Raw genomic sequence first — 26,457 nt, forward strand, 5'->3', positions numbered from 1 at the left:
AAGTTAAATAATTTTTAAATATATTTATTTGATAAGTTACATAATTTATAAAATTTTCATATTCCGTAAAATATTTATACTTCTGTAAAAAAATTTTAAACCTTAAATCTAAAATTCCAATTGAAGACAAAAAATTTTTTTATCTTAAAAAGTTTTCATAAAATTATAAAAAAATTATTTATTTTTAAATATATTTTTAAATCATTCGACCATTAACTTTCATTTCATTATCAAAACAAGATTTTAAAATATGTATCGTTAAAAAATTTTTCTCTTTGTTGTAACAATGATGATTGATAAAATAATATTAATTTCAAAAATAAATAAATTAAATGAGTACAAAATTTTAAAAACTTAGAAGAGTTGCCCAAGGATAGGTTTGAATAGTAAAGTCTTAGTCTATTAATAAAAATTAATTAAACCCACAAGCATGCGTTTAATTAAAATCGAGCTGGGTCGGATCTCCGTTCACCCATTTTCCGTTACTATGTATAAAAGCTAAAAAAACAACCAAAAATCCTCACACCACCCCCAGCCGCCTCCATTTCATAACGTGGCTTCTTCTTGCTCACTGTTCTACTCCTTTCTCGCCTCCAAATCCAACTTCCCATTGCTCCATCATCAAAACCACCCCAAATTCAATTGTCCCGCTCCTACTGTTATCTCATGCACCTACTCCTCTACATTCGATCCCTCCCCCACCAGTAGTTCCTCTAACAACTCCCCTTCTCCCCAAAACGACCGACGCCTTGCCGATGAGAACATCCGCGACGAGGCTTGCCGCCACCGCTCAACCGCCATAACACATTCTCTGCCAAATACGTTCCGTTCGAAGCCGGAACCGACTCCACCGAGTCGTACTCCCTATTTGTTACCGGTTTACCTAGATGGGTTTGTGCCCAAGCAGTCAATGTCAATCCACTTTATTTGTATTATAAATCAGGGTGGAATGAGTTTAAGGCGGTCAAGGCAAGTACTACATTGGCCTCAGCTATTCAAACTGGTGAACCTGTTTCTATGGATAGAGCAGTGTATGCTTTGAAATTTTCAAATGGGATTGTCGAGGTAGCGACTGAGGAGGAGTTAATAGATGCAATGGCGCAGGCAGATTCTATTGGGATGTTTATTTGCCCTCACACTGGAGTTGAATTGACTGCTCTGATTAAGCTTAGGAATAATGGGGTTATTGGAGCTGGGGACATGACAGTTGTGGTTAGTAAAGCTCAGGGATTGAAATTTACAGAGTCTAAGGTTAATTATCACTTGAAGGAGATTCCGGATATGGCTTGCCGGTTCGCTAATCGGCCCATGCAAGTGAAGACGGATTTTGGTTCTGTTATGCATGTGCTGATGAAGTATTTGGGAGATAAAGCTTCAAAGCACTAGGTGGAGCATTTTGTAAGTTTAGCAGTTTGTACTCCTTGAGAATTATGCTTGGTTTTAATTTGGGTGTTACTTTGCTTTTTTTTTTTTTTTGGTTATATAAAATTTGTTCTAGGTTGGTTGCCTTAGCGTAGAGATCATCTGTTAGCCACATAAATTATCTAAATTTTTTGAGTCAGAAGCTGAATGTTTTTCTACTAGATCAGGATTTGTTACAGTTGCCTCAATAACTTGTTCCGTAAAAGGTTTTTATATGTGGCTTTGGGCGATCACACTTGTAAGCTAGATTGATGATTGTGCCTCAAGATATTGAATTCATCCAGCAAAGTTTGTACCCATGTGGAGTTATTGGTTGTAAGTGCTTGTTTCTGTATATACTTACCATGTAAGGAAAGTGCTCAATTAATTTATTTCTAAAGTTTGGGGATTAATTGTGTATGTTGGGTCATGGCCATGAAGTTGTTTATGATTTACTGTTCTCTTTTCAATATGTGGAAAATGAAAATGACCATTCTTTATCATTTAAAGAAACTGCCTATCTAATTTATATGTGAAGTGTGGAATTAGTTGTGTTCATGGGGCCTTGGCATTGATTGTAGTTTTTCCAATGAAAGAGAACTGAAAATGACCATTCATTATCATATTTCATCTTAAGATTCTTTGTGTTCATAAGTTGCTAATCCAATAATAGATAGCCTAGCAGAATAGAGGCACATATCATTTGATGATCTAGTGTGTTACTTGCATGCAAGAGACTTCAACGGAGAGATACTTTGATGTAAATATCCTTGGAAGTTATATCTTAAAAGAAACCATATACCAAACAATATATATTTTTTTGTGAAATATGGACTTTGTAATTTGTATGCCATCCATTTCTAAGCTTGAAACAATGATATAAATAATGGCCAAATATATGAAACAGCTTGCTGAAATAGAAATATCAGTATCTTGTTAGTAAAAGAGTATTTTGAGATGCAAGACAACTGGTTGATACCATGCATCGTTAATAAGATATGGATCTGATAGAGACTCCATGATATGGAGAATTATCATGATGATGTTATTATTGACAATATGCATTATTGATAGTAACATCAAGGATATCCTTAGAACTGTTGGAAATCTTCTCAATCCATTTCATGTTGGTTTATTTTCTGAGTTCCTGGTGAATCGGTGTGTTTTTAGTTGTTATTTCAATTTCAAAGATTCCCCATCTGAATTAGAATTGCGTCATTTTTGGTATTAATGTAGCCGTAAAGTGATAAAGAAAGCTAAATTTCCGCTGACAGATGAGAGTGAGCAAAGCATAGGGTTTCTGCTGTTTTCAGATGCTTCTCTATTGACCTTTGAAGCTAGTTGAAGTGAAATGAGCTTCGAAGCAGCTGATTAGTTCCTCTGGTGTTTATGATTTATCGAACTTAGAAGAGCAGCAGAACTTATTCCCATGAAAAATTTTCCCGTCGTCTGCTTTCTAAGAGAAACACCCATGCCATAAATAATTAAACTAGTAGCTGAAAGCTAGACATATTTCAAGGGATTTATCTACACAGCTGTATGAGGTGGCTTCAAGATATGTACTCCTGCTTTTAATTTTCCTTTTAAAAGACAAAAAGACTTCCGTTTGTTGCAAAAATAATGGCAAATGTCAGAGACAATTAGTTTCGAGTATTCTTACCAGGAGACAGCTCCTTTCACATTCCATCAGATCAATAGTGCCCCTAGTACAATAATGATGTCGCCAAACACAGGCTACTTCGTGTATCAGCCTGCCCATGCCAAACCGAATTGACCCCTTTATCACATAACAATTTCACATATTAAGTAGGCTGCCTGAAAGGACTGAAACTTTCCTCCATCATGCAAGGGTGCAATAATATTTTTTCATTTTTATGAAAAACAAGAAAAATAAACAGAACAAAATCTAAAGCCAAGTTTCATATTTATTGGATCAGTGATAGCTAAACATGTAGCAACATTTTGTAATGCAAGCAAATCCTTAATGTTTTTAATCTCAACAAGCCATGAACGCTCAGGAATAATGATAGAGTGATATACTCTTGTCATCTGACACACTAGCAAGACGACCACCTCCTCCAGGTCGAAATGCCACTGCCCAGACCTGGTCTGTGTGATTGCTCATTGTCTGAATAGCTGCTCTCATCTTAAAATCCCATAGTCTTACAGTTTTGTCACTTGAGCCTGTTGCAATAGCCTCTCCATCGGGGCTTACATCCACACTCAACACCCAGCTAGCATGACCTGACATGGCCCCAATTATAGCTTTCCCCTCAGCATCATAGATATGCACATGACCATCATCAGAGGCTGTGTATAGCTTCCGGGAATCAGGTTCTGGAGAAAACACAAGAGACCTAACAGGCATGTAATGGCCTTCAAGGTGATACAGAAATTTGGCTCGAGCTACATCAAAAAGGGAAATCGTGCCATCCATTGAGCCACAAGCAAGTCGTCTTCCATCAGGACTCCATGCAACAGATAGGACAAACTTCTTACTGCTACTTTTATCAGAGGGCTTGTGTCCTTCAGGACGAGGAATTGATAAAGTTGCAACCAACCTCCATGTTGCAGTGTCCCACAGCTTGATTGATGCACTACCCCCACCGGCAACTGCAAGTGTTGTACCCTAAAATTGAAAGCAACTATTAAAAAGCTACTGAAAACAAATTCGAAAAGAGCACTTAAACTTTTAAAGACATTCACCATAGCACCTTAATCATAAGTTGTCATCACAAAAATTAATCGACATGAGTAGTAGGCTTCTTATTCAAAATAAGATTATGAGTACAACCTGAAAAGATATTGGCAAATTATCATAGAACCAGTAGATTCTTCAATGAATACTGAAAGAGAGATATTTTACAATGATAAAAGTTGCGAAGATGTGCGAAATTAATGCAAAGCAAGCGTCTTCAGAGAATTTTGTTGACATAAGATCTTCTGGAAGAGTAACATAACTTGTTGGTGAGAGATCAATTTGGCATGCTTAGAATCATTTAATGTAATGTTTCACTGTTTCACTATAATTACTAGAATCACAATATCGTTTATTACAAAGAAATATGACAAAAAGGCTAAAATAACAACAAAGCCGATATACTTTATCACTTCACTTAGATAAGTCCATATACTTTTATTACATTCAAATAAGCTATTGACCTTTAATTTGCACCTAAATAAACCCTTATATTTTAATATGTATTCAAATAAACTTTTATCCTTTAATTAGTATATGAATAAACCTTTATAATTAAATAATTTTTTTGTTTGAAATAAGGGTTAATTTGAATACAAATAAAAAAAATAAAGGTTTATTTGGATATCCTAAAAATATAAGGAAAAAAAAAAAGAATACTCCATTTTGCCAAAAATGTCCAATTAGGGAACAAAGTAATTATTTTATGCAGCTAAACACTTCATTTTAGTTGAATAATACTAAATAGTATCCTATCTGTGACCGTCAAATTAAAAAAAAAAAAAGAATTCATAAATTAATAATTTTCTATAGTAATAATAAATTCTCCGAAATTTCTTATAGAAAAAAGTCAAATAAGTTATTACCTTGGGATCGAATTGCATTTGCCAGACTTCAGAGGGAGGAGCTTCGAGAGTGGCGATAGTGGTGTTGGTATCAACGTCAAACACGCGAACCAAGCTGTCGAGAGAGGCGGAGGCGGCGATCACGCCGGAAGGATGGGAGGCCACTGAAACGACGCCAAGGCAGTGGCCGGTGTTGGTCCGCACGAGCTCGAGCTCGTCGGATCTCCACAGCTTGACGGTTTCGTCCAGGGACCCCGTTAACAGGACGGCCGGACGGGTGTCGGTGGCTGGAACCCACGTGGCAGTCCAAACCGACTCGTCGTGGGCGTTTTCCACGGATTTTAAGCCCCCTAGTTTCATGGATTTTGCTATCTTCGTAACAAGAACCCTAGCAAGATGATTTTACAAGTGAAAAGTAAAGTTTGGGCTTTTTGGGGTTTTGAAATTCTATTTCTGTGGGATTTCTGAAGGAGATTGAATTCAATTATTGAAGTGTTGTCGGCTTTGGGCCTTGTTGAGTCAGATATTTCTGATCAAGCCCCGGCCTTACTGACTTGGTCTACAAATTCATGACAGGCCAACTCCTTTTTATATCTTTGATGAAAAGAAGGAGAAAAAGGTTTCAAGCTTACTTCGTTTCATTTATATACTTTATTTTTTCATGTAACTATTTTTTAAAAATATATCATCTAATAAATTTAAATTTTAAATTTTAATACTTGTAATTCATGTTAGCTTTCTTTATCTCAATACTACAATTTATAACCAAAAAAAAAAGAAAAAGTTGTCAAATATTTGTCAATGGCAAGTGGAATTTAATTGCCAGAAAAAAAAAAGTGTAGTAACATACACTTGTACACACACTGAGTCTTTCTTTTTTTTTTTTTTTTTAATTTTCATATAGATCTTATATTTGTCGATTCTTTATTTTAAGATATATTTTTAAAAGTATAGAAGAGAAAGAGATAGACAAAAAATATTTTTTACATTTACATTTCGATACACAAATTAAAACAAATGAAGTCAAAAGAAGAATAATAAAGAGGATTAAAGATAAGATGAATGTATCTTAAAAGTGTTTGGATTTTTATATTTATAGATGAGTGATAGAGAACCATTAAAAGATAATAATGATAATATCGAGTGACATTAAATATATTAAATCAATCTAACATGTCAAATCGATATAAATATTGAAATTACCTTTAATTATCGGTTAAAAGATTTTAATAAAAAAAAAACCAATATACCCTAAAAGCCCCCAACACCCAAACCACAATAAATTTAGAAGAAAAAAAGAGAGAGAGAGAAGGAAGGGTTGGAGAGGAAGAGCTGAGACATTCTATCAATTTCAAAATTTCAACCATCACATATGACCCATGGCATTGGTTGAATTGAAGAAGAGTAAAAAAATATGCTAAAAGATTATTAGCAAATGGTCAGTTTAAAGCTATGTGTTTCACTTTATCAGCTTGGCCTCATCGTTTGATTTGAAGCAATGAATATGAATGGGACCAAGAAAGAGACATTATTTTTTTGAGTTGTTGCTTTTGATCGGGATGTATTTAACCAAGCACAACTCTAACAGTTGCTTCTGATCCTTTGTCTATTGTCACTTCTAATTTTTTCCTACCCTAAATCATTCCTTTTTCTGACCAAACAGTCCAAGGCATTGATTTGTTTATCCCCCTTGGCGTAGACAAGCAGACACATCCCAGTTCCTCCGGTTCCAAATTTTGGTGAAAAATAAATTTTTCAATGCTGGAACATGTATTAATGTGTACATCAATATTACAGTACTACCTTTTTTATGGAACAAATATTCAATTCATAACATCAAACCAAGGTTCTGAATTGCATATTTACTCACACCATTTTTTTAACTACAAGTGAAAAACAAAGGCTCCAATAGATGAACAATCAGAGCTCCACTGTCAATTCACAGCAAACTAATTCCTAAACATGGTTCTAGTATGACACCAAACAGAGAATTAATTCAAACTTGTAACAATCTCCTCCAGCTTAGGCTCCAACAGGTGAAAAAAAAAAATAGTCAGAGCCAATTGCCATGCGTCCAAATATATCCCGGCTAGTCCGTAGCGTCCGAGAAAATACTCTTCAAATCATCAGAACCTGAAAGAAGAAAAAAAAAACCAAACTTGCAAGGAGCTCCATGAAGGTAAGCAAAAATTAATTCCCATGAAGCTCCCTTTCTGTTCTTATTCATTTATCTACTAATTCAGTCAAGTTTAATTAATCGTAATATATGAGGAGAAACAAAATTCAACCAGAAAATTTTGAGATATGTTTGAAGTCTGAACTTGTTCTTCAACTCAGCTTGCTGGATCTCAGCCTATATCCTTTGCTTCTCTTTCAAGGAGTTTATTTTTGCCAATTTCCACCCATCCCTGACTCTGGCAATAAAGGTCTCAGCTTTAGCATTAACATCAGGACTAGGACAAAACACCGGGGCCCCTCCAACTCCAACTCCAACTCCAACTCCAACTCCAACCCCAACCCCAACCCCAACCCCATCATTACCGTCCATCCGGCTGACCGTCTGCACATCATGTTTGCTTGATGAATCAACTTCCTCCAAGTCCGGAGAGCTACTCCGAGAACTAGGATTGCTCCGTATCTTAACAAAATCCCCACGAACCACAAATTTCAACTCTGGCATTTTAAATGGTGGCGGAGGTGGCGGCATCGGAACTAACGTTGAATGTCCACCGCTGTTCACTTTCTCGTCATAATAACTAGAATTTGCTTTTGTCGGCAATGGTGGCCTACCTATGTTGGCCGTAGTTCGTCTCCTTGAAGGTTCCAGTGGCGGTGTTGGTGGTGCAGGTGCAGGTTTGGATGGTGGCGAGATCTGACTCTTCTGCTTTGATAATCTTTTTGTAGAACAAAAGGCTGGTGGCGATGCAGGTGGTGGTGTTGGTGGGATCTGACTGTTTTGCTTTGAAGAGCGTTGTGAAAGTGAAAATGCTGGGGGTGTTGCTGGTGGTGGAGGCGGAGGAGAAGTAACAGAATAGAATTTTTTGGTTTTGCTGCCCTTTCTGAAGAGATTGTATTTTTGAAAGACAGAGGATGGTGGTGGAGGCAGTGGCGGTGGAGGAGGTGGTGGTGATGGTGGTGGTATTGTAGTAAAGTAATAAGGTGGTGACTCACGTGGACAATGCAAAGGGCAAACTTGCCGATTATCATGATCCTTTGACTTCTGTTTCTTCTTTCTTTTCCTTAACGAAGCAAAAACCATCTTTATTTCTTTGGTGGCATTACTTTTTCTACGTTCCAATTTCTCATACTTCTGCTCTGATCTATCTCCCCTTTCAACTAGTGGAGATGGTGGTCGCCGAGGAGGTGGCGGTGGCGGTGGAGGTGGTGCTGGTGTTACTGGCAATGGAGACTTAATTTTGTTGAATTCAACATGATCGTTCTGAGTATTCAACTTCTCTTTCCGTCCAACAGCTTGACAAGTTCGTCTTGATTTATGGCGGCCACCTGGAGGCGGAGGCGGTGGTGGAGGTGGTGTTGAAGGTGCTGGAGACTTTGACGGTGGTGATGAAGGAGAAGAACGAAGCACAAAGGTGTCAACATGAATGACCTTGGCTTCAGATTCTTGAAACTCACTTCTCCAGCTCCTACGAAGCCCGTGAACTTTATCATTGTAATTTGTTGAAGATCGATATTTGTTTATTTCAAAATCATCAAAAAAACGAAACCGATCCTCGGTATTCTCCCACAAAGAGTCCTGTCTCAGATCTGGGTACGAGCTACTGCTTCTCTTCAACCTCCTAACGCTGGTTACCGACGTCGTCGCGTCGACTGGAGGATCTGGATACTCAAACCATTGTTGCGAAACAGGATGGCCTGGCTTGTTATTATTACTATCATTTCTAATACTGTTGTTGGTGGCCGTGGTGGTGGTGTCATTTCCTCTAGCAAAAACACCGCAAAGAATAGCAAACAAGACTAGAAAAATGTTGAGGGAGTCCCAGCTTTTCCTGACACCGTTGGGTCTAAAAATCTGAGTGGTGATGGAGAGAAAAGGGGGAACTGCAAAGAACAAGAGAAGTAATGCGATGATGGGTAAGAGGATGATGAGAACTGGTGGGGTGAAAAGAGGAGACGATGACTTACGGCGAGGCATGGAGTTGGTCAGCTGTGGCCATAACGATGGAGGGTCTCCGGTTGTTTCCATGGGAAGGGTTTTCAGTTTTCTCTGTATTTTGTATATGTTTTTTAGCTTGTGAGGCCAAAGACTTTATAAACTACGCAAGAAGGAAGCTTGTCTTCAGAGGAGAGATATTTAGCGGATTAATTGCAAACTAGATTGTTACTCATTATTAATTGCAAACTTTTTATCTCCCCTTTTGCATTATTATAGTTGTAAATGTGGTTTCAATTTGCATGGATATCCAAAATAAATTAATTATTGGGAGAAGGTTTTTTTTTTTTTTTTTTTCTTGAAACAGAAGAAACTCTCCATATATAATTATTGTAAAGATGATATTTGAATGATTAGATTATTTATAACCTAAACACTTTTCTATACACAAATACTTCCATGGCTAACAGACAAATGCAGCAACTGATAATCCAACACCATGAAAAGCATATTGATCGTAAGCCAATCGAAATAATCTGATGACTGATATATCATTTTCAATCAAGAACACAAAATTTGTACAGATAGATAACGAATTCAGGCATGCTTTTTGTTTTTGAGTTTGATTTGACTTCAAGATCTAGCTGGTGCAAAGGCACTTTCTTTGGCCAATATCCTGACTTGGTTGAGTATATTGATTCATCTGATGTGTGTTTTGTTCTCAATCAGCTTCAGCTTCAAGGCATAGAGAGGAAATAAATATATTCATGACTAACCGACAAACAGCAAAGACAAAATAGAAACCACTTACTTTGTGACATTAAAAAAATTATTTTTGTCCGAATTCTGATTTCTGGTTTGGAAAGAGTTGTCCTTACGAAGTTCCTTGACTTCCTGCAAGGGGATTTTACAAGTTAAGCAAAATCCTGAGGAAAAAGTAAAATATAATCCAAAGTCCATCCCTTAATCCCCATGTGTTGGCCGATCGATAAGTAAGAGAAACTCTTACAGAAAGACATTTTTAGCTACATTGTATAAAATTGGAGCATGGCTGCAGTGATTGAAATCATGCCACTTTACAGAAAAATTCGAATACAATGCTCTTTGGTGGGCACTTTAGCACAAATGCTCTTTGGTTGACACTTTATCAAAAGAAAATAAATTGAAAACAAAAAATGATCGCAATAATTCAGTGATATATAATGATCAATCTTTAGTTAGAGTCAAAGAGTCTTACATTTGGCTGAGGTTCAGATTCAACTAAGTTTATCAATAATGAGACTTTTAATAACACCAACAACATAAAAATGAAAAAGAAAATCACTTTCACCTTTTTCTGAGGATAAAAATTTTAACATGATTATAATTAAAACAAAATTTTCACATAGCTATTGGTAAAATAATTCTATATTGGATGAAAATAAGCTTTAAATTTATGATTTTATAATCAAAATTACTGTCATCGATACTATTCATCTAATGGAAAAGAAAACCATGAACAAATTAGGCTTAATGGAATCCAGTCATCCAGCACATTGAGCCTTTGAACTCATCTTGATAAAGATTTCAGCACATTGAGCTTTTTGAACTCATCTTGATAAAAATTTTAAGTGTTATTATAAAATTAATGAAGAGACAAAACAACTTTATAGTGATTTATGGTGATGATTTTCCTCTTCATCTTTTCCATTAGAGGTTTCAGATTTTACTGGGGAAAAAACTTTTTCCATCAGAAAGAAACATAGAGAATATCTTTGAAAACTCTCCACCTCTCATGACAGCCAAACTATTCTTTATATCTTATGGAAAATTTTAAAAAAAGTTCCCAAGCGTGACAATTACTTGTCCTGGAAAATCATGGCAGTAACACCACCATTCCTGAAAAAAAAAAAAAAAGATATAATTTGAAGGGTAGCTCTTATCTTTTTCTTGCCCCACGCTTTCCAATTTTTCACTGGTGTAGAATAGTATGTCCTTATTTTATAATTCATAAAGAAATAAATAGATAATATAAACCCTTATGTTAATTAAGGCCTCATGGCTGGTTTCTTACTTTCTTCATAAAGTTTTTTAATATGGTTTTGTGATGCAATGCTCCATCAAACAACAATGGAGACTTGAACAGATTTTGAATTACGCTCATGGTTAACGTGTGGAATTAAGCTTAATATTTTTGTGTGTTGATTGCAAAGTTGGACTTGAAATCTTTGGATTTAAATTAAGAATACCAAAAAAAAAAAAAAAGAAAGAGTATAGAGATAGAGAGGGAAAAGACAACCACTGACCACAAAGTGCCCTCTAAGCAGCTAGCACCCAGTAGATAGCTTGTTGTTTTCTCTCACCTTTGACAATTTTTCCTTTGTTCAATTCTTACAAGTTTTCAATATGGACAATTATACATATATACGAGTATTTAAGAGCTTAAATTCAAGATCATGGTGGTTTCATGATCACATAACCAGAATGAGTCTTTGGGTAATTTTTTTAAAAGAATTTAAGTCATCCAACATCTTTGTTTTCGGCTAATTTCATAAGAATGGATGAGCTTTAAGATTTTTTTTTTTTTTTTGGAAAAGAAGCACATGTTTTGAGCGTTGATTATTTCAAGTTCAATTGATGACCCCATTTAAAAAAAGGTTTCAAAAAGCAGTTTCTTACAATTATTGTTAACATTGATACATTTTTTTTGGTCGCCTATTGTTCATCATTTCATAAAAATAAAATGATTATTAGGAGTAAGAGGAGACCTACGTATGGCCATCCTATAGCGTTAACTCACAAAGCATCTCAGAAAGCTTGTACGAGTTGTAGTCCACTACTTCCGTCGATCCGTAAGAATGGAATCGCCAATAACGACATTTCTGGGATTTCTCCGAATGTCCAGTGCTTCATGATCCAATTCCACCAAAGGAGAAGATCAAAAGAGAAATAGAATTCGTTTGAGATTAAAATACCTATGCTAGTACCAAAACTTGTACCTTCAACTCCAACCAATTTGAACTTAACCTTTACTATGTGAAATTATCTCATTCCTTATAAATGAAGTTTTTAAAATTTATAAGCAAAATTAATAAAATGATATATATATATATATACTTTAGAGCATATAAAAATTTAAACAATTAATTAAAAAATATGTGATAATTTTTTAATTCTATTTGTGAAATTAAAAATTATGCCTCAAATCTATCAAAAACGAACTCTCTCTCTCTATATAGGCTTCAGCCTTTAAAATTTTTCTGGTGCATATTTATCTTTAATAATTTTATATGTTATAATTTGAAGATGACAACTAAGAAACAAAAGTCTCATGATGTTCACACTATGTTGTGGCATGCAACCATTAAATTTATTCATATAATACATGAATTTTTTAAATTTTTTCCTAAGATATTTGACAAAATTGAAACATATGTCAGATATAAAAATTTAAAATATGCATCATTTGCATGGATTTGTTCTAAAGTTGTAATAATACACGAAGCACGTGGAGTTTTGGGCCTGGTTGTGGACTTAAGTGGGCTGAACTCAAGCCCACATTAAACTTATTAATATTTGTTTGGCCCATTTTACCATTCGTGTCGGAAGCCTTTAACGCTGCGTTTAGGAACAAAAACCCTGACACTGTGTTCTTCACAACGGTTAAATCCCAAAGCCAAACTATCTTCTACGTTTGGCAATCCTTTCCGTTTTTCCTGGAACGATAAACAAATAAAGAAAGACAGAGAAAACGATGGTGTGGTTTCAATGCGAGGATTGTGGCGAGAACTTGAAGAAACCCAAGTTACCAAACCACTTCGGAATTTGCTCTGCTTCCAAGGTCTTACTTTTCCCTTCTGTTTTCATCTCTATCGTTTTTCAACATGTTTTCTTCGGTTAATCTCGAACTCTTGACTAACCCATCTTCGTTTTGATTGATTCTGTAGCTATCGTGCATCGATTGTGGGGTGATTTTTGGGCAGCAAAGCGTACAGGGTCATACACAGTGCCTTACTGAAGCAGTAAGTTTCTTAATCCCATAATTTTATTTGTTAATCGCTGATAAATAATGACAGGCCTTTTTTTTTTTTTTCATATTTAGGAAAAATATGGTCCTAAGGAACAAGGGAAATCACCAAATGGTTCAAATGCAAAACCCAATAAGCTAACAAAGGAAAAACCTGATATTGATATAAATGTGGGGTTATCTCAGCGTCCTCGTGGTTTTGTAGGTAATGTTCATTTCAATCCAGATTTTCTTATACCTTTTCTTTTTCGAATTATTTTATATTTCTTGTTTGTGGTGGCATGTAAGATACTGGTGAGGGCAATAAGTCAAGTAATTTCCTTAGGTTCGTAGTTGATTGCCTTTGTTGGTAGTTTGTCTTTCAGTGGCTGAAACATTTAACTTTCTAAAACAAGCTTGATTCTAACTCAAAAGCTGCAAGGGGTGTTAGTTGGGAATTGTGCACGGCTTTTGTTCAATGGAGAAACAAAATAACCTGTAGTGTTACTTAACTTGTATTTTGTATTGCAGAGAGTACCTTACCAATAGTTTGCTTCAGCTGCAAGCTTTTAATCAAAGTTTAGTTATTCTAGCTTTCTAATTTTCCTTTGGATCAACAAACCAAACCAAGTCTTAGTGCACAAAAGTATTATTTTCATTCATGAATAGTGCACAAAATTATTATTTTCATTCATGAATAATACATCTCTTTGGTCCCCTTTGGTGTTGTCTTGTTTTCTGTGAATATGTCGATCCTTTAGCTGTAAATTCTGAGGCCATGCTATAGATTCTGGTATTTTTTAAGTTTAACATATAAGATTTAGTGCCAAATAAATTTTTGTGGTGTCTCATTTAATATCTGGCTAGCTCCAGAATATGGTGACTTTGACATGTCTATCTGATGAGGTAGTTTGTGTTGAGCTCTTGAGCTACGGTCCGAACTATCATGCCATAAAAATTACACAGGATAAAAGTTTGCTTTTATATTAATCTCATCTATTATTTATCCTATGTTGTGAACTGAGGAGATTCTCTTCATCACCTATGTATTTGCAGTCTTTGCAATACCAAGGCTACCAGCCAGCAGACCTTGCTTCTTCATGCTGAAGGAAAGAAGCACAGGGCGAAGGCTCGGGCTTTCCATGCTAAGCAACAACCTAAACAGATTGAAGAATCTGCTCCAGATACTAACGTTTCAACTGAAAATAAAGTGAATGATGAAGTGCAGGAGAATAAACCTGACGGAGAAGCCAAATCACAGGACCTTCCCAAAGATAGCCATTTCCAAATCAACTCAGAAGCAGCAAATGTAGATTTATCATCAAATAAAAAGATAAAGTTAGATATGTATGTGAGGGATGGTAGTGAGGAAAACAGTGGGGATGATAGCTCAGATGAAGCAGGCAATGGAGAAGTCATTCAGATGGAGTTAGAAAATCAGGAGGACACAAAGAGAAAGTAAAAAAAATCCAAATATAATGTTGTGAAAGAAGGTAAAGCAGAATGTGCCGCTACCAAAGAAGATAACAAGAAGAAGATAAAGTGGAAGAAGTTGATTAAAGCAGCCTTGAAATCCGTATGTCTCCTAATTAAGATTCATTCTATTTTAACCTTTTTTCATTATATTAGAAATTATGCTGCTCATGATCATTAACATAGCTTTGTTTAGATAAACATGGTGGCATAAATGCAAGAGCTCCCATGTCCTTTTCCCTTGAACCTGTGGTTGGGAACTAAGTAGAGGCATAAAGTTGCTTCCCCTGTAGTTAAAGTTACAATGATCTTTCCCTCTGTTGTCCTTGAACTTGCATTTATGCATTCTTTTTTATGCATGTGGCAGAGTCCTCGTGGAGTTTTGAAGACGCGGAAGCTGCAAAAACTAGTTCTTAAGGCCCTCCAGGAATCAGGTATAGATGACGATAAGTCCCAACTAAGTGAAATGTTGGAGCACAAGGTGAGGGGTGGTTCTTTGTATAATTATTTCTTTAGCAATTTTTCTGTGTTTAGTTTTTTTTTTAATACTATTGTAAATTATTTCTGAGGGATTTGGTTTAAGAATTGAAGTTCTTGTTTAATCTTGTGACAATATTCTTTTCTCTCTGATGTTGCAGATTACTTCAAGCTCCAGATTTACAGTTGACAACAAATATGTTCGTCTAGTGGCTAAAGACTAAAATTAAGCGGTAATGAAGCTCTTTTTTGTGGTGGATTTTGGAGGATGGTCACCAGCAGTAGGTTTTACATGGCAGTTTTACAGTCATTCATTTTGTTGTTGTTGTTGTTGAAAGGGCCAGTCATTTGTTTCCACCTTTTGTCTGAGAATCAAGTTGGAGCTGGTTCTTGACTTCGAGCGTTAACGTATTAATAAATGCTTATTGAATATTGATGAATGGACGTGAGCACTGTATAAGTTTGAGGTTTAGACATTTTCAGCCCAAGGGAATCTCAGAGAAGATATAGCCGCTTCTTTTATTTATTTATTTATTTATCTATCATTTTCAGCTATTGCTTTTCCATCGAATGCCTAGCCAATATCTTGGCGAGCTTACAATGACAATCACACTGGGGACAGGATTGAAATTTCTAGGTAAAGGCCATTATGTATCAACATTCAACAGTGAAACAAATTATTCCATTAATGAACTCATCAAATTACTTACAAATAAACATTGCCTCAAATTCCATGGTTCTATCAAAGGCAAACTGTAATTTCTTGTATGAATTCCTATAAACGATACGATTCTCAGAGGATCTGTTGTCTTTACAAGAATGCTCAGCAGATGGGACAAGGTTGGCTCAGTTTCTCATATTGCTTATTGCATGTCCATTGTGGCCCAAGCATTCAATATTTGATTTGCATGCAATTCGTTTGAACTCAACATGTATAAAGGTGTTCGGAGCAGACTTCGATTCCAAGTGATTAGGTTGAAAATAAAAGAAAAACTATTATGATCAGCAGTACAACAGAGGATGCCATTGCCTGTAACAACAAAGACATGCAGTGTATATTATATACTGGTATGATTGAAAGGATATGAGTGCATTTATTTAGAAATAAGTTGAAGTAATACTTTTATCGAACAATGATTTCAAAATTCAAACGTAAGAGAAAAATGGAAATCTAATGATTTTTAACTGACAGAAATTACGACTGATTTTTTTTTCTGGTAATTATAGAATTATTAGCATTGTTTGATTAATGAAGAAGTTATTTTTGAGAGGAGAAGGGGAAGCGGCAAAGACCAGGAGTACTTACAGCAATTGCAGAAGCAGCAAGGCCTGCTCTCTCTCTAGGATCTTTACGGTAGTGATTTCCAAAATATAGAAATGTAGCATAGTACCACATCAATGGACACACAAATCCTAACAGGAAGCTGTAACAAACAAGACAACATGAGAATAGGAAAACTGCAACAGGCACGTGGAGAACAGTGAAAAGTACTCACGAGAACCATCCTATCCCACAGCCAAAGCATGGAAGAGGTTTGTCAAAAATCCCTGTTTGGAAGTCCTCCTCATCTTTGATAAGTGCGTATTTGCCTTTTGCTGCTGCATCTGGTGCTTGCCCTACCATAACAGCTTTACCTCTAAGTTGGTCGCATAGATACTTATATAAACAACAAGATGCTTTAAGATAATGTTGAATTGGTGGAGGATCACATGGCAAAGTGTGGCAAACTAAATGTTGAATTGTATAGCAAAGGAGCAGAAAAGACACTCTGCCTCTCTTTGCTGCAGGGTATGGGTCAAAAATCCCTGAAGGAACATGTAATTAGCTTTAATAGAGTCACTACCTTTAAATACTGAAAAGTATCGAGCAGATGGCCTCAAAAGATCAAGATGTTTATCGGAAAGTGCTTTTGCAACCTCAAGGCTGTTTCTCAAATTCCCAGCCTCCTCGACAGCAGCACCTGTGACATTGAGAAATGCTGTAGTTGGGAATCTAATTTATCATATTCATCAATTGCCAAGGAAAAGTAATTCTCGACTAATCATTTGCTTTGTTTCTCTTTAAGGTCCACATGAACTACTCCTGGCAGATTGTCTAGAACAATAAAGAATATGGCCTATTGCTACGATGTTGAGTTCATACTTGAAGGTCTAAATAACCAAATAACTTTTTTTAGTGATCAAAAGATAAATTTTCTTACAAATATCAGAAGTCAGAACCTTTAGTGTTAAATGTAATCTAGCCTTATTCAACAGATTAAACACATCAATTTGTGTTTATAACAATATACCAAGATATAAGCATTTCTCCAAACAAACAATCATTGAGCAGTGAAAAAAAGAAATATATGGCAGTTAGGCTTAGGCCTATATGATAACTGCAAAATATAGGTCATGCAGATCTGCTCTTAGCTGAACTCAAATTCATTCCTACCAAATAAGCAGCCATAGATATACTCACAAGCTGTACTTAGCCAATTAACTCACAGCATCCAACACTGAAGAAAACTTTAAAAATACAATTCCGCTGAAGAAACTACACTATTGATGACATTATTTGCCCTTTTTGTTCTTACGAATCAAGTTATTTATCCACCTAGGAAAAGGTTATATGGTATTTGCTTTTCAAGGGCATCTCTTATCAGCTGCATAATATTCTTAGACATACTGTATTTCTATTTAGTGTTAAAATTCATTATCAATGCATCAAATGGACTCTTATACTGGCTATATAAGACAATCCAGTGTCTCCAAAAAGCGAAAAAAAACAAGAGCTTTTCTCAAAGAAGGGCAAGGATGTAATCAAACAGCATTATACAAATACAAATCTTCTCTTCAACTATTAGGCTGACTTAATAAATGAGAATATTCAGGAGAGAAATTAGTAAATACAAAGAAAGAAAGATTGATTACTTTGATCCATGTGTGCAGGAGCTGATGCGTCTGCAGCGAAAAACTCGTCAGTGTATACTCAACAGCCAAAATTCCTGCTTCAGATGATAAAGAAGAACCTTAGATTCAGTTTTGAGCTATGAATTGCTATCCATGATCTCATGTTTTCAGACATAGTATTTTGCAGACAAATACTAAGAACAATCAAAATTCAATGAACTCAAGCTTGCTTAGAAGCCAATTATGAACTAAAAAACAGAAACATTTCTCAACTGAGTCAACATGCTCTTAGAATCCGCAGCTAATAATAATACATCTAAAATCATGCCTTTAAGAAACTTTGCTTTGATCCATCTTCAGATAGAATTGATGACTTCAACAAAAAAATTGGAAGAAATTATCCACCGATAACTGCTAACATTTACGAATATATTTATCAATTAATCATTAGGGAAAACAAAGAAAGAAAATTGCCAAGAACAAAAAAAACAGAAAATTGAATAGGAAATGAACAAGATAGTAATTAATTACAAATCTGACATATTTCAATGTTAAATATACACGAGGAAACAAAAATATCCACAACAAAGAAAAAAAAAACTTAACAATAAAAAGAAATAATCAGCACCAGAATCTAAACTAAAAATCCAAGAAAAAAAAAAGGAGTTCAAAACACATAATCCTAAACAATCAGATAAGAAAAAAATCAAAGAGCTTTAAAACAAAAGAAAAGAAAAGAGAGGGAAAAACTTGCCTTTGAAGAACTAGAAATAAGGAGTGAAGATTTGGATTGATATATTCATTTTGTTAAGCGAAAGAAAAGAAGAAAATCCTCTCCTCCGTTGGATAAGAGAGCGAAAAATTGACTTCTATTTGATAAATAATTATGGCGGAAAATTACGGAAAAGGAGATTTTATTTTTCTCATCTTGTCTTAATTTATTATTATCGTTATCATTGCTTGTAATAAAATAAACATGCATTTTTTTTTATTATTCATTTTAACTGAGTGCTACCTTGACAATTAGTGTATAAAATGACAACTATACCCTTTAGTTTGACTCCTGGGTTTCTTGGCTTATTGAAGTTTTATTTGGTTGGTGGGGGGTGGGTGGATACAGCCAAGGGGCACCATTTTCATTTGGACTATTTTTTTTTTTCCAGACTTGTTTCCGCCTCCGGCAATGATTGAGTTATTATAGTACGAAGAAAGAATTTGTTATCTCCACTATATTTTCTAACATCTCCATTGTTTGAATTATAATGATAATTTATATATTACGTTATATAAAAAAATATTTTTATTTTTTTAATTTATATATAATTTTTATTAAAATTTTAAAACACATTATTTTTATTTTTTATATAATTTTTATATTAATCAAATATTACATTTATAATTATTAAATCTAATTTATTACAATACCAAGACATATACGGTAATAGCAGTATTAATTAAAATCAATCTGATCATATACTTTTTATATTATACCTGATTTTTATAATGAATTTCTATTTAATAAAAAATTAATAAATAATAATTTATGTTCAAATATATAATTAAATAATTAATAAAAAATCCATTTACAAATTAAAATAGTGAAATTCTTTTGATATAAATAAAAAACGAAATTTTTAGCGGTTCAAATTAATGAGACAGTGACAAAGCTTCGAATGAATCAACATTTTTGTGTGCTTGAAAGTCACAATATGTCCGTATCCATGTGTTAGGTCATTGAAATTCCATGATGAGGATTAGTGCCTTCCTCGAACCTAAAATTGAGCTTTGCTTGTCCAGGGAGCCTTATATATGAGAACTCACTTGGAAAACAATCCGATATCAAACGACGTAGTATATTGCGTTGTCAAATTCGTGGTGGATTTGAGTGGAAGTTAAAAAACAATGTTCAATTAGTTCAAAAAATAAAGAGTTCGATTTTTTTTAAACAAAATTTTAATTTTAAAATTTATGAACGAATTAATTTTTTTTATAAGATTTAATTTGACTTAATTTTAAATTATTTGAGATTAAAAATAATTATGAAATATCAAAAAAAAAAAAAAAACAAGATCCATCGTCAACAACCTATCTGCCATCTGTCGGGAAACAAATAATAAGGAATCGGACGCGTTCGATTGGGACAAAAAATTTGGAAAGTTGGGAAAACTGTTGTTTCATTGGTTTTTCCCAGCCACGCGCCTCAACTTTCTTCTGTTTGATGGAAGCCCATTGTTTTTTCTTTTAATGAAATTATATATAAAAAATTTTAATTATAATTAATTATTACATTTATATATAATATATCACTAAATAATTAATTAATAATTTATAACATAAATATATAATTAAACTCACATACAATAAAGTTTTAATTTAAAACTTCAAAGTTCCAAAATCTTCTCTTATTATTAAAATAATACTTTATTAGCATTAGAATTGTTTAGCCGTGATTTAATTGCTTTCCAATCTAATTGCTTGGTCGGTGGAAAGAAAAATGCATTTGTGATCAGTCAAAGTTCAAACTATGATATTTAGCCCTGATTTAAGAATTAACTTTTTTTTTTTTTTTTGGAATTAGGTTGAGACTCTCAAATTTTTTATTTATTGAAAAATGTAGAATTTTAAATTTTAAATATTAAAATTAAAATTTTAATATTTCAATAATAAATAAATCGATTTAATTTTAGGAATGAGAATTATGAAAAAGTTATTCATCCAAAAAAAATTATGAAAAGGTTACAATAATTCTAATAAAATTTTGGAATATAAATTCTTTGATTATTACTTTTCAACTTTAAAACCAAAAGCAGAAAATATCAAAACCTAAAGAAGTTTTTTTTGTCTTCATGTTTAGGGGTGATAATAATTTTGATTGAATTGAATCAAATTTAATTTAGTATTTTTAATAATATATAATATTATAAAATTATAAAATTTAATTTAAATTTAAATTAGTTTTTAATTCAATTTATTAATTTTTAAATTTAAATTATATATATTATTTTAATAAAAATTTTAATATATTTAAAAATTTTTATATATAAAATAATTATTTTTTTATAAAAATTAATAAAAATATATAATTTGATTTTTTAAAAAATTTCACACCCCAATTCAAAATCAAAATTAATATATATTTAATATTTTAATTTTAATTCAAATAAAATAAAATAAAATAAATCAAAAAATCAAGCACTATAATTTTAAATCAAATTTCGAATTTTCTTTTCTCACCACTATCCACGCCCGCCGATTACGAACACCCAAACTCTTGTTTGTCGGCTTTTGCCGCACCGCCTCTACTCTCCAATACAGACCACAATTCTAGTCTTGTAAGGAACCAGGTGTCTCTGGAACGCCACGTCCATGTCACTTGATTACCGAACAAATAAACAGTTAGAGCATGCTCTGCTTTTAGGACACGTTCCACTAACTTCTTTTCTCTTCTATCCTATTCTATATTTATAAAGGAAGAATTCCATCACCCTTGTTTTTCTCTGTACTCTAGCCTGAGTTTACTAGGATATTTGAGATGGGAGATGATCACATGCGAGTTGGAGTAGAAGCAGCAGCAGCAGCAACAGTAAACGATCATAGTAGCAGCGTTGATCATAGAAAAGAGGTGGATATTTACCCTCTAAGTTGTTACTATTTTGGGTCCAAAGAAGCCATTGTTTTCAAGGATGAAACTCTGTCCGATCGTATTAATAGGATGAAATCCAAGTACTTAACCGTATCTCTTTTTTTAAATGTAAAATTCAATTCGGTTCTTTTTTATTTGCCAAAATCTTTATGGGTTTAACACTTTTAACTTTTTTCCCCCAGTTATGCTGCTTATGGATTGAGGACTTCTGTAGAAGCAGTTATTCTGGTTGGTTCTTTTTCTCTAATCTCTTTCTGAATTGGCTTCATCTTGTCACTCTTCTTCTGATTGGTATAGTTTTGAAGTTTTGATTGAATAAAAAAAATGTTGCATATTGTTTAATATTAAAGGAATTGCATTGTTTAGGTATAGCAAGAAGTTGTTTTCTGTCCTGTCTCCTGTGCTTAGTAATAACTGATGATTGACTATATAAGGGGATTTTACTGAAGAATTAGGTCTAAAAGTTATGGAGTTTAGTTGGTTCAAGGTTGAAACGTATGAGCTATTTTGTAGTTATTCTTCAATAAGAAATCTTGAAACTGACTTCCAGTCTCTGGCAAACTGTTAGTCAATTAGCAAAGAGGTGGCTTCCGGAGGTTTAGAATAGGCCTAAGATGTGACTGTTAATAAATGGCAGATTGTTTTCCACATGGCATGCCACTTGAAATGTTGTGAGAAGACAACCATGTTAATTGTGACCAGACAATTATGTGGGTTTCTTGCAAAATTAGTCTCATGGGAATGTATTAGTTATGTTTTACAAATGTTTTAAGCAATGTCGTTTAATCAGGTTGAGTTGTTCAAACACCCTCATCTGTTGCTGCTGCAAGTTAGAAATTCCATCTTTAAGCTTCCTGGTGGTCGTTTGAGGCCTGGTGAATCAGGTTAGTTGCTGGTTCTGTTAACCTGTCTTACAAACTTGAATTTGGTTAGGTAAATCATCCTTGAGCCGCAGGTCATTCTTCTAAGGGTTCACTGAACTAAGATTGAGCTGAATTTCCAGATGTTGATGGACTGAGACGTAAGCTTTCCAGGAAGCTTTCTGCCAGTGAAGATGGCAATGAAACTGAATGGGAGGTAAAGCAGTTTTTCCCCTATTTATATTGGAGTATTATTGTGACTTGGTGCGAAAGTTCTCATGTTCTTAAATATTTAGGTGGGAGAATGTCTTGGCATGTGGTGGAGGCATGACTTTGAAACATTATTGTATCCTTACTTGCCACCCAGTGTAAAAAAGCCTAAGGTAGTTGATACATTAATACTGCTTCTGCTGCAGTGCTATACCTTTCTCAGTTCTTATGTTAATCTCATTTTACAGGAATGCATCAAAATCTTCCTGGTGAGATTGCCAGAGAGTCGAAAATTTATTGTACCCAAAAACCTGAAATTGCTTGCAGTTCCACTGACACAGATTCACGAAAATCACAAGGTACAAGTTAATACTACAAATTGGAATAAGTATTACTTGCTTGGACATTCAATCAGGACTAATCTATACCATTATGTTTTATATAACATTTGATGCAATTTCACTGCCATGTTTTGGATGTTACTTTAACAAGTTCATTTCAGATATCAATAAATAACCGTCTTTTTATGGCAGCTTCATTTTGATGTCCTCATATTTATGCTACGAACTCGTTTGTTCATAGTGTAAGATTTTCACCAGGGTTTCAGATGTTGCTTACTCTTCTAATTTCTGTAGACATACGGACCGATAATATCAGGAGTACCACAGTTGCTATCTAAATTCTCCATCAACATTATTGACACTTAGAATATGAATGTTGACCATAACGTGCGGGTTTGAGGTAAAATCATAGGAAATGGTGAGAAGATGTTTGCAGCAGCTGATAGAAGTTTTCAGTCTTGGGATTGTAATTTTCATGAAATTTCGAAACACAGTTGTATATACCATAGTTTTCTTACAGGAAGTGATACATAATATTGAGCTCACAATATTAAATTTATCTTGATGTTTGTTCTTTTTTAATTTCTTTTTCAGAATGCTTCAATTTCTATGCTGACATGAGTTGAATAGCAAATCATACTCTATTTTTTTTCTCTCTCTTTTATCTGCTGATAAAGCAAAACTTTGTTCATATGTTATTTTGCAATGTATTAGCTCACTTATTTTAGGTCTTTGCCATGGTAGAAGTACGTCTGTCTGGTTATATTTAGTAGGCTAAAGTTTCTGGTAAAGGCCCGTTGACTATTTTCTCTTTGAAGGCGGGGAAACCAAGTCGATGATTCAATGAAAGGGTTCAGGCTTGGGAGCCCTTCATTAATTTTTTCAGCCAATAATATCAAATCCACTTATCATTCGTATGAATCAGACTCACTATTCAGAGGCGAGATCCATTGGATTCCTCCTAAGAATTGCGCACGTAGATAGATTGTGTTTCTCCCATGTTGGCAGGCAGCGAAATGGAAAGTGTTGCCACTTTTTGAGAGTTTTAGTCAAAATTAGGTTCCTTTCTGCTATTATCAAAAACAGATTCAGGGATACGGGATTCCACGGAGAGCTGAGAGCCAAGTGGTTCCATATCCATTCATGGTAGATTATTAGATTTGATGTTTTGCAGGTTTCAAGCAGGTTCATTGTACAATCTATAGAACGTGATTGCTATAAACTTGCAATAACTGCATCTAAGGTTTTCCTGTTTCCTTTTAGCTATAACTGTTCATGATTCTGGGTGCACTTTGTGCTTTGTAGTTTGCAGTTTTGCACTGCAAATGAGCAGTTTCTCCCTTGTGGTTATTGCAAGTGCCTTAATCAACGCTGGCTTATCGAGTATTTGCTAAACAAGTCTCGAGTTTTCCGGAGTTGCTTGATGAAACCAAACCAGGATTGCTAAACAAATTTTTGCTACCGACGTGAGAGAATAAATTTTGATAGGGAGAAGAAAAAACAAAAACAATTTATGGGCAACAAGAAACCGTAACTACCGAATTGGCTGGCCTTTAAGATGTAAATGATACATTAGCACTTACAAGTTATTTGAGTTCGATTCGAAAAATTCGAATTCGATTTGATTATTGTCGAGTCGAGTTCGAGTTCGAGTAGCTCGACTTATCGATCGAATCGAATTTGAATATTTTTATATCTGACTCGAGTAGCTCATGAGCTTAATCGAGTTTTTATATTTAAATATATTTTTATTATTTTAATTAATAAAATATTTTGAGTCTGAGTTCGAATTCGAACATGAATAATCGAATTTTTATCGAGTATACGAATCGAATTTATTTTTACATATTAATCGAACTTAATCGAGTGAGCTCGAGTAACTCGAATTCGATCACGAATCAAACTCGAACTTAAAAAATAAAATTTGATCGAACTCGAATCAAATATTAAATCTCAAATTATAAATCGATCTCAAATTCAAATTTTTTACTATTCGACTTACAATCCTATAACCTCCAAGCTGCTAGCTAACACTTGCTGCTTCCAAGCTAGCTGGTAGCTACCTGGTACTGCTCAGTAACTTTCCAAGTCTGCTGGTACATACCCCCACATGTGAATCGCCATAAATACGATCTTATCCTTGCCACAGAGTAAGAGGCTTGTGTCTGTTTGGACGGAGCTAAGATTGATTTTGGTGTGATTTAAAAATATTAGATAAAAATAAATATTGTAATAATAAAATTAAAATTTGTAATAAAAATATATGTTTGATACAAATACGAGATTGATAATGATAATTGATTATTACATTAATGACAGTCGTTTTATAATTGAAAATTTTTTCTTATTTTTATTTTTAATTTTACATTAAAACTATAAACTCCTTATACATGATAATCTACTGCCTAAAATGTGATTCACTTGACTCTTCTCAGCCGATGACTAAAAAGACATTCGAATCAACTACGGTACTGTAAAATACCGTGCCAATGCATCCTATGATACAACTGGTCCCCAAAAAGGCATGAATTCCATGGCACTATCGTTAAATGGAATCCAAACTAGCCGTCAACATTAAGCCACGTTCAAAATGGCTAAAAAAGGCCAAAGACCTTGGGTTTGACTTTGAATTCCACAGTCAACAACCAGCCAGCTAAAAAAAACTTGTCAGTATTCAATGCAGCTGGTTGTCAATTGAAATTAAAGGAGTAAATTAGAATTAGGGAAGATAACCGTCGTGTCGGATCGAATAAGAGTGAGTTTTTAATAATCTCGAATTCAATCCGTTTTATATTTATAATACTTGATTTGTTTTGATAAATTTTTTATTTTTTAATATTTAAATTTAATTTAATTTAATATTATAAAAATTTATATTTGATTTAATTTGATTTAAAATTAATAAAATATTATTTTTAATATAAATATAAAATTAAATAATTAATTAAAAAATAAATTATATATACCGAATCAAAATGAAATAGATTTGTCTAAAATTTTGATTCGATTTTAAAAATTTTTTATTATTATTTAATTCAATTCAAAATCTAATTAAAAAAAAATTCAATACTAAAAAATCAAATTAGATTTAACCCGTTGTTGAATACAAATTGGATTGCATTGCTTAAATAAAGTGCTTGTTTCTATCTCTCTTGTTTGTCATCTACCGGCGATCAACCTGAACCTTGTGGAAAAATAATATAATCATGTCTTATTATTTTCACACTGATCATGGTGGCAAGCAGTGAAGAAATTGATTGGAGAATGAAAAATGTTTTTTTTTAATTAAAAAAAAAACTATGGTCAATCATGCACGTTATTATCATGGTCTATAATGTGATTAATCTAAATTTCTGTAAAAATGACAGTAAACCTATTTATATCTTATTATTGGTGCCATCGATTCAAGTATTCAACCAGCTTCAGTAAAAATCTGTGTGCTAACTTTCCCTGCTTTCTTCCTTTTGTTATATATATATATATATATATATATTGAAAAATGGATGCTTTCATCCACCTAT

The 26,457-nt window shown here is 33.8% G+C and overlaps 5 protein-coding genes and 1 pseudogene across 9 annotated transcripts; 3 read left to right on the forward strand and 3 right to left on the reverse strand.

Moving 5' to 3' along the window:
• The first annotated feature begins 448 nt into the window (after positions 1-448).
• On the forward strand, positions 449-3,169 carry LOC111302574 (threonine synthase 1, chloroplastic-like). Its single transcript, XM_089742074.1, has 2 exons — positions 449-1,398; positions 2,638-3,169. Exon 1 carries the CDS (start codon positions 1,018-1,020, stop codon positions 1,384-1,386), a length of 369 nt encoding a protein of 122 aa, XP_089598200.1. The 5' UTR covers positions 449-1,017; the 3' UTR covers positions 1,387-1,398; positions 2,638-3,169.
• A 139-nt stretch (positions 3,170-3,308) lies between these two features.
• On the reverse strand, positions 3,309-5,525 carry LOC111303077 (WD repeat-containing protein VIP3-like). Its single transcript, XM_022899095.2, has 2 exons — positions 4,966-5,525; positions 3,309-4,030 (listed from the first exon to the last, which is right to left on the reverse strand). The coding sequence occupies exons 1-2, from the start codon at positions 5,302-5,304 to the stop codon at positions 3,416-3,418; spliced, it is 954 nt and encodes a 317-aa protein (XP_022754830.1). The 5' UTR covers positions 5,305-5,525; the 3' UTR covers positions 3,309-3,415.
• Positions 5,526-6,695: 1,170 nt separating this feature from the next.
• LOC111302576 (uncharacterized) lies at positions 6,696-9,949 on the reverse strand. Of its 2 annotated transcripts, none has more exons than XR_016326622.1 (2): positions 7,233-9,299; positions 6,696-7,077 (listed from the first exon to the last, which is right to left on the reverse strand). XR_016326622.1 is itself a non-coding variant. In XM_089742075.1 (2 exons), exons 1-2 carry the CDS (start codon positions 9,146-9,148, stop codon positions 7,298-7,300), a joined length of 1,767 nt encoding a protein of 588 aa, XP_089598201.1. In that variant the 5' UTR covers positions 9,149-9,949; the 3' UTR covers positions 6,696-7,297. The 2 variants fall into 2 exon arrangements, 1 of the variants encoding a protein (XP_089598201.1); XM_089742075.1 differs by having other exon boundaries at positions 6,696-9,003; positions 9,088-9,949.
• A 2,738-nt stretch (positions 9,950-12,687) lies between these two features.
• On the forward strand, positions 12,688-15,493 carry LOC111303079 (uncharacterized; annotated as a pseudogene). Its single transcript, XR_016326623.1, has 6 exons — positions 12,688-12,875; positions 12,982-13,056; positions 13,137-13,266; positions 14,097-14,616; positions 14,881-14,994; positions 15,152-15,493. The product of XR_016326623.1 is annotated as an uncharacterized LOC111303079 (transcript).
• A 157-nt stretch (positions 15,494-15,650) lies between these two features.
• LOC111303078 (uncharacterized) lies at positions 15,651-18,817 on the reverse strand. 2 transcript variants are annotated; one of them, XM_022899096.2, is made up of 6 exons: positions 18,637-18,817; positions 17,904-17,977; positions 16,835-16,951; positions 16,487-16,607; positions 16,297-16,414; positions 15,651-16,020 (listed from the first exon to the last, which is right to left on the reverse strand). In XM_022899096.2, the coding sequence occupies exons 2-6, from the start codon at positions 17,911-17,913 to the stop codon at positions 15,961-15,963; spliced, it is 426 nt and encodes a 141-aa protein (XP_022754831.1). In that variant the 5' UTR covers positions 17,914-17,977; positions 18,637-18,817; the 3' UTR covers positions 15,651-15,960. The 2 variants fall into 2 exon arrangements, with proteins under 2 accessions (XP_022754831.1, XP_089598202.1); XM_089742076.1 differs by lacking the exon at positions 18,637-18,817 and adding an exon at positions 18,211-18,532.
• Positions 18,818-21,177: 2,360 nt separating this feature from the next.
• Positions 21,178-23,516, forward strand: LOC111303081 (pre-mRNA cleavage factor Im 25 kDa subunit 1-like). 2 transcript variants are annotated; one of them, XM_022899099.2, is made up of 7 exons: positions 21,178-21,605; positions 21,708-21,753; positions 22,316-22,409; positions 22,529-22,602; positions 22,682-22,768; positions 22,844-22,954; positions 23,129-23,516. In XM_022899099.2, the coding sequence occupies exons 1-7, from the start codon at positions 21,415-21,417 to the stop codon at positions 23,180-23,182; spliced, it is 657 nt and encodes a 218-aa protein (XP_022754834.2). In that variant the 5' UTR covers positions 21,178-21,414; the 3' UTR covers positions 23,183-23,516. The 2 variants fall into 2 exon arrangements, with proteins under 2 accessions (XP_022754834.2, XP_022754833.2); XM_022899098.2 differs by having other exon boundaries at positions 21,185-21,605; positions 23,231-23,516.
• The last annotated feature ends 2,941 nt before the right edge of the window (positions 23,517-26,457 follow it).

This window comes from Durio zibethinus, chromosome 13 (genome assembly GCF_047325235.1).
Source record: "Durio zibethinus cultivar Kanyao isolate XHJ-2024 chromosome 13, ASM4732523v1, whole genome shotgun sequence".
Lineage (NCBI taxonomy): Eukaryota > Viridiplantae > Streptophyta > Magnoliopsida > Malvales > Malvaceae > Durio > Durio zibethinus.